This window comes from Salvelinus sp. IW2-2015, unplaced genomic scaffold, assembly GCF_002910315.2.
Source record: "Salvelinus sp. IW2-2015 unplaced genomic scaffold, ASM291031v2 Un_scaffold3878, whole genome shotgun sequence".
NCBI classification, from domain to species: Eukaryota; Metazoa; Chordata; class Actinopteri; order Salmoniformes; family Salmonidae; genus Salvelinus; species Salvelinus sp. IW2-2015.
The window spans coordinates 52,010-59,817 of NW_019945152.1; the positions used below are offsets into that span (position 1 = coordinate 52,010).

The 7,808-nt window shown below is 45.4% G+C and overlaps 1 protein-coding gene across 1 annotated transcript in view; it reads right to left on the minus strand.

The window, feature by feature from the left end:
* abcb7 (ATP-binding cassette, sub-family B (MDR/TAP), member 7) overlaps positions 1 to 7,808 on the minus strand; it is a 62,526-nt gene that overhangs the window by 16,613 nt on the left and 38,105 nt on the right. Inside the window, 2 exon segments of the mRNA XM_070441389.1 lie at positions 1,736 to 1,899; positions 2,291 to 2,448. Coding sequence (XP_070297490.1) covers positions 1,736 to 1,899; positions 2,291 to 2,448 — 322 coding nt within the window.

Consider the following 7,808-nt stretch of genomic DNA (forward strand, 5'->3'; position numbering starts at 1 on the left):
GACATGGTGGTAGTCCTATTATAATTTACTTGAATTTGGTAAGTCGTTGGTGGTCGCTATTAATAATTAACTGACATGTGGGTAGTCCCTATTATAATTAGAGACATTTGGTAGTCCGCTATTATAATTACTGACAGTGTGGTAGTCCCTATTATAATTAAGAGACATTTGGTAGTGCCTATTATAATTAGAGACATTTGGTAGTCCCCTATTATCAATTACAGACATGTGGTAGTCCTATATAATACAGACATCGTGGTAGTCCTATTTAATACTCGACATGTGGTAGTCCCTATTTATACATTACTGACATTTGGTAGTCCCTATTATAATTACAGACCTGTGGTAGTTCCCTATTATAGATTACAGACCTGTGGTAGTCCTATTCATATTACAGACATGTGGTAGTCCCTATTATAATTACTGACATGTGGTAGGTCCCTATTAATAATTACTGACTATTTGTAGCCCCTTATTATAAATTAACAGACATGTGGTGTCCCTATTATAAATTACAGACATGTGGTAGTCCCTAATTATAATACTGACATGTGGTAGTCCCTATTATAATTACTGACATTTGGTAAAGTCCTAGTTATCATTACGGGACATGTGGTAGTCCTATTATAATTACAGAACAATGTGGTAGTCCCCTATTGTAATTACAGACAATGTGGTAGTCCTATTATAATTATAGACATGTGGTAGTCTCTATTATAATTACTTGGGTACATGTGGTATTCCCCTATTATAATTACACTGACATGTGGTAGTCCTATTATAATTACTGACATGTGGTAGTCCCCTATTATATATTACAGACATGTGGTATTCCTATTATAATTACTGACATGGTGGTAGTCTCCTATTATAATTACTGACATGTGGTAGTCCTATTATATTACTGGAAAATGTGGTAGTCCCTATTATGAATTACAGACATGTGGTAGTCCCTTTGTAATTACAGACATGTGGTAAAGTCCCTATTAAATTATAGACATGTGGTAGTCCCTATTATATATTACTGGGACATGTGGTAGTCCCTATTATAATTCTGACATTTTGGTAGTCCTAATTATAGATTACTGACATGTGGTAGTCCCTATTATTAATACAGAGAATGTGGTATCCCTTATTATAATTACTAGACATGTGGTAGTCCCTATTATAATTACTGACATGTGGTAGTCCCTATTATAATTACTGACATTTGGAAAAGCATATTATAATTGTATTTTTTATTTTATTTTTTAAATGTAACTAGGCAAGTCAGTTTAAGAACAAAGGGGCAGAACGACAGATTTGTACCTTGTCAGCTTGGGGATTCGATCCAGCAACCGTTTGGTTACTGGCCCAACGCTCTAACCCCTAGACTACCTGCCGCCCCAAAATAATTTCTGACGTTTGGTAGGCCATTTGTTTATCAAATATAGTTAGATACATGCAGCCTCTCTCTGGTCATGCCCTATGACCCCAGATGAAGTAGTGCTCACCAGAATAACGTCTTCATTGTATCAGTGTAACACCGGTAAAGTTGTCTGTTTCATTTAGCGGCTGGGGTAGAATACGCAATAACTCCAAAATGGAAATATTGGTCCTGAGAAACATGTCCAATATCATCAGATTGACCGGTTCTAAGGAAATGAAAAGCCGAGAAAACTATGAAATATTTCTGACCAGAGCACTTCATATGACCATTTCAGACAGGTCTAGGCCTTTCTAAACGAGTACCTACCCTGATCCGCTCCCTCCTACGATGGCCACCTTCTTCCCAGCCGGCACCTGGAAGGAGACGCCCTCTAGAACCTTCTGGCCTTCCAGGTACTCAAAGTAGACATCCTCAAACCTGATGGTGGCTTCTTGAGGGGTGATGGAGAGAGGAGGGGCCAGATCTGTCTCCTAGAGTAGAGAGAGTTAGGAAAGACTAGTTACTATAGACTAAACCTGACCCTTGACCCTCCTGGGGGGGTCACAAGGAGGACAAGGGCCAGATCTGTCTCCTAGAGTAGAGAGAGTTAGGAAAGACTAGTTACTATAGACTAAGCCTGACCTTTAACCCTCATGGGGGGGGGGGTCACAAGGAGGACAGGGGCCAACTCATTTGCCTCTAGACACGAGAGGAACTAGCACTGGACTATAAGTATAGAACCTAACCCTTAGGAATACTGTGTGTAGCTGGTGAGTAATTCCAGTGTTCTAGATAGATCTTAGCTCTAGCCCAGCACAAGGTGGGCTCTGAGTCAAAAGAAGTGCACTACATAGGGAATAGGGTGCAATTGGTGTGTGTTACCTTGATCTTGGTGTCAACACTGAGCAGTGTGAAGAGTGTATTCATGTCGATCAGGGCCTGGCGTGTCTCTCTGTACACGGTGCCCAGGAAGTTAAGAGGCATAGAGAGCTGGAACAGCAGACCATTCACCATCACCAGGTCTCCTACTGTCATAGAGCCTGTCAACAACAACAGGAAGTTAAGAGACGGAGAGAGCTGGCACGCAGACCTTCACCATCACCAGGTCTCCTACATGTCATAGAGCCTGTCAACAACAACAGGAAGTTAAGAGACGGAGAGAGCTGGAACAGCAGACCCTTCACCATCACCAGGTCTCCTACAGTCATAGAGCCTGTCAACAACAACAGGAAAGTTAAGAGACGGAGAGAGCTGGAACAGCAGACCCTTCACCATCACCAGGTCTCCTACGTCATAGAGCCTGTCAACAACAACAGGAAGTTAAGAGACGGAGAGAGCTGGACAGCAGACCCTTCACCATCACCAGGTCTCCTACTGTCATAGAGCCTGTCAACAACAACAGGAAGTTAGAGACGGAGAGAGCTGGACAGCAGACCCTTCACCATCACCAGGTCTCCTACTGTCATAGAGCCTGCCAACACAACACAGGAAGTTAAGAGACGGAGAGAGCTGGAACAGCAGACCCTTCACCATCACCAGGTCTCCTACTGTCATAGAGCGCCTGTCAACAACAACAGGAAGTTAAGAGACGGAGAGAGCTGGACAGCAGACCTTCACCATCACCAGGTCTCCTACTGTCATAGAGCCTGTCAACAACAACAGGAAGTTAAGAGACGAGAGAGCTGGAACAGCAGACCTTCACCATCACCAGGTCTCCTACTGTCATAGAGCCTGTCAACAACAACAGGAAGTTAAGAGACGGAAGAGCTGGAAAAGCAGACCCTTCACCATCACCAGGTCTCCTACGTCATAGAGCCTGTCAACAACAACAGGAAGTTAAGAGACGGAGAGAGCTGGAACACGCAGCCCTTCACCATCACAAGGTCTCCTACAGTCATAGAGCCTGTCAACAACAACAGAGCCAAAGATCTTCCGCAGGGATCAGGCCAGGGTTACAGGACCTCGCCTCCCTCAAACACATCATGAGATACAATAGTGAGTGCTGCAGCCCCTCTCAAGCATGGCGCCGACAGATGTCACCTCGCTCACGTCCTTAGGTAAACTACTGTAGTAATTCGTTTTTAAATGTATTATTTTCCTTAATGTTATCCCATGAAAATCTTAAGTGTTTATTACATAACAGCCGGGAAGAACTATTGGATATATGCGGCCGACTTTAACCTTACCAAACATTACTATCAGGAATACGACTTTCTCGAAGCGGATCCTTTGTTTCGGACCTCCACTCTGGTTCTAATCCAGAGGCTGACCCAAAACAACGTCGTCGCCGCAGAGAAGGCCAGACGGAGCGGCCTCTGGTCAGACTTAGAAGGCGAACACACCCTCCACCGGCTTTCTGAGCATACTACTGCGCCAAACTTCAGTCTCTAGACAACAAGGTGGAACAAAAATTAGGGCCGAGTTGCCTTCCAGAGAGACATCACGAACGATTGTAACATTCTCTGATTCACCACGGAAACATGGCTTCACTCGGGATATGTCTGTCGGAGTGGTACAGCCCCCGGGTTTCTTCATGTGTTGCGCCAACTAGAGAACAAACATTCGCTCCTGGTTAATAAGAAGGGCGGGGGTGTATGCCTCATGATTAACGATCATGGTGTCAATCCATACACAACATACAACAACAGAACTCAAGTTCCTTTTTGTTCACTTGACCTACGAATTCCTTACAACAAATGCCGACCGCGCATGTATCTTCCATAGAACTCTTTAGATTATAGTTACAGCCTGTCTATTATCCTCCCCAAGCAGATACCTCAACGGCCCTGAAAGAACTTACTGACCCTTTATGTAAAACTGGAAACCATCATATCCTGAGGGCCTTGCATTTATTGTGCTGGGGATTTTAACAAAGCTAATTTGAGAAGCAAGGTTACCTTAAATTCCATCAGCACATTGATTTGTTGCACCCACTCGAGGAAACATTGGACCGCTACTACTCTAACTTCCGCGATGCATACAAGGCCTCCCCTGCCTCTCTTTGGGGCAAATCTGATGACCATGACTCCAATCTGTCTTGCTCCCCTTCTATAGGCAGAACCTAAAACAGGTCGCGAGCCATCGCTTAGGTCTTATCCAACGCCGGTCCTGACCAATCGGAATTCGCACGGTTCCAATGATTGCTTTAAGATCAGTGGAACTTGAGATATGTTCCGGGTAGCCTCAAGACAATACATTGACGTATACGATGACTCGGTGAGTGAGTTTAATTAGGAAGTGCATTGGAGACGTTGTACCCACCTGTGACTATAAAACCTTCCTAACCAGAAACCCGTGGATTGATGGCAGCATTGCACGGCAAAACTGAAAGCGCGAGACCCACCCGAATTTTAATCATCCGGCCGAGGCGACTGGAAACATGACCAATACAAACAGTGTACGCTCTTCCCTCCGCTAGGCAATCAACAAGCTAAAGCGTCAGTTTTGCGAGAGACCAAGTAGAAGTCGCAATTCCAACAGCTTTCCAACACGAGATGGTAATGTTACAGGGGGTCTCATCCAGATAATCCTCGGATACAAAAAGAAAACCAGCCCCGTCAAGGACATCGACGCCTCGCTCCCGAACAAATTAAACAACTTTTTGCGTGCTTTTGAGGACAATACAGTGCCACTGACAACGGCCCGCCTACAAAGACTGTGGGCTCCCCTTTAACGTGGCCGATGTGAGTAAAACATTTAAATGTGTTTAACCTCGCTAGGCTGCCGGCGCCAGACGACATCCCTAGCCGCATCCTCAGAGCATGCGCAGACCACTGGCTGTGGGTGTTTACGACATATTCAATCAATCCCTATCCCAGTCTGCTGTCCCCACATGCTTCCAAGATGGCCACCATTGTTCCTGTTCCAGACAGCTAAGGTAACCTGAACCAAACTGACTATCGGCCTGTAGCCCTCCACTTCTGTCAATCATGAAGTTCTTTGAGAAGACTAGTCAAGGATCATATCACGCTCCACCCTACTTGATACCATCCGTAGACCCACTCCAATTTGCTTACCGCCCCCAATAGGTCCACAGGCGATGCCAATCGCCATCACAATGCCCTATCTCATCTGGAACAAGAGGATACAATATGTTAAGAATGATGTTCATATGACTAAAGCTCAGCAATCACCACCACTAGTACCGCTCCAAACTAATCATTAAGCTTGAGCCCACCTGTGGGTCTCAACCCTGCCCTTGCCACACTGGGTTTCCTAGACTTTCTGACGGATCGCCCCAGGTGGTGAAGGTAGGAAAACAACATCTCCCACCCCCGCTGATCCTCAACACTGGGCCTCAGGGGTGCGTTCTCAGCCCTCTCCTATACTGCGCTGTTCACCCACGACTGCATGGCCAGGCACAACCTCCAACTCATATAAGTTTGCAGAAGACACTACAATGGTAAGGGCTTGATTACCCACAATACGAGACGAACGGCTACAGAGGAGGTAGGTGATGATCGTCGAGCGTTCAGAAGAAACAGTAAGAGGTGAGCACCCGCCCTAATAGCACACATCGCTCGGGACAAGCAGTGGGAAGGAGTGGAACGTTTTTTAAGTTCCTCGGCGTAACACATCGACAGGACAAACTTGAAATTCAAATCACATGTTTTACAGTGGGAGAACAAGTATTTGATACACTGCCGATTTTGCAGGTTTTTTCCTACTTGCAAAGCATGTCAAGATGTCTGTAATTTTTATCATAGGTCACTTTCAACTGCGAGAGACCGGAATCTAAAACAAAAAATCCAGAAAATCACAATTGTTTGATTTTTAAGTAATTTATTTGCATTTTATTGCATGACATCAAGTATTTGATACTCAAGAAAGAGCAGAGGTTTGTAAGGACTTAATTACTTAAAAATCATACAATGTGATTTTATGGATTTTTGTTTTAGAATTCCGTCTCTCACAGTTGAAGTGTACCTAATGATAAAAAATGACAGAACCTCTAACAATGCTTTGATAAGTTAAGGAAAACCTGCAGAATCGGCAGTGTATCCAATACTTGTTCTCCCCACTGTATATAGAGGTAAGTAAAGAGGGATAGAAAGGGAATAGGTGTCCACGACAACACAACACACACAAATCAATAGATCAAATCAACACTTAATCAACATCTGAAACATATATTGGCATAGGTGCAATAGGTGGGCCCGCCAGCAGAGCCACACAGCGCCACCTCCCCTGTCCTCTAAAGGCGAGGAGAAAGCAGCTTAGATATGTGAATATTTGGAAGCGACACAGTGTGTGAACTTAATATTTGGTAACAGAAACTTTTGTTTGCAATTACATTGAGATCATAACGTTTCCTGTAGTTCTTGACGCAGATTTGCACACACTGCAGCAGGGATTTTGGCCCACTCCTCCTATACAGACCTTCTCCAGATACCTTCAGTTTTCGGGTGTCGCTGGGCAATACGGACTTTCAGTCTCCTCCCAAGATTTTCCTATGGTTCAGGTCTGGAGGACCTGGCCTAGTAGCCACTCCTAGGACCCTTGAGATGCCTTCTTACGGAGCCCACTCCTTAGTTGCGCCTGGCTGTGTGTTTCCGGGTCGTTTTCATGCTGGAAGACCCAGCCAACGACCCCAATATTCAATGCTCTTACTGAGCCGAGGAGGTTTGTCCTCAAGATCCTTCGCGATACACTGGCCCCATTCCCATTCCTCCCTCATAGGTGGCAGTCGTCGCCTCCTGCAGCAAAGCACCCCACAACATGATGCTTCCACCCCTGCTTCACGGTTGGGATGGTGTTCTTTGGTTGCAAGCCTCCCCTTCTTTCCTCCAAACAACGATGGATTTATGGCCAAAAAGTCCTATTTTTGTTCATCACCCAACATGACCTTCTCCCATTCCTCTCTCTGGATCATCGCAGATGGTCATATTGGCAAACTTCAGACGGGCCTGTACATGCGCTGGCTTGAGCAGGGGGACTTGCGTTGTGCTGCAGGATTTTAATCCCATGGACGGCGTAGTTGTGTTACTAATGGTTTCTCTTTGAAGACTGTGGTCCAGCTCTCTTCAGGTCATTGACCAGGTCCCTGCCGTGTAATTTTGTTCTGGGCTGATCCCTCACCTTCCTCATAGATCATTGATACCCCACGAGGTGAGATCTTGCATGAGCCCCAAGACCGAGGGTGAGATTTGACGCGTCCTCTTGAACTTCTTCCTCCATTTGTCCTAATAATTGCGCCAACAGTTGTTGCCTTCTCAACCAAAGTTGCTTGGCTTGCCTATTGTCCTGTAGCCCATCCCAAACGCCAGCCCTTGTGCAGGTCTATCAATTTTTATCCCTGGTGTCTTACACCGCTTCTCTGGTCTTGGCCATGTGGAGAGTTGGAGACTGGTTGATTCGAGGTCGATGCTGGTGACCAGGATGGTCTTTTGAGTAGACAGGT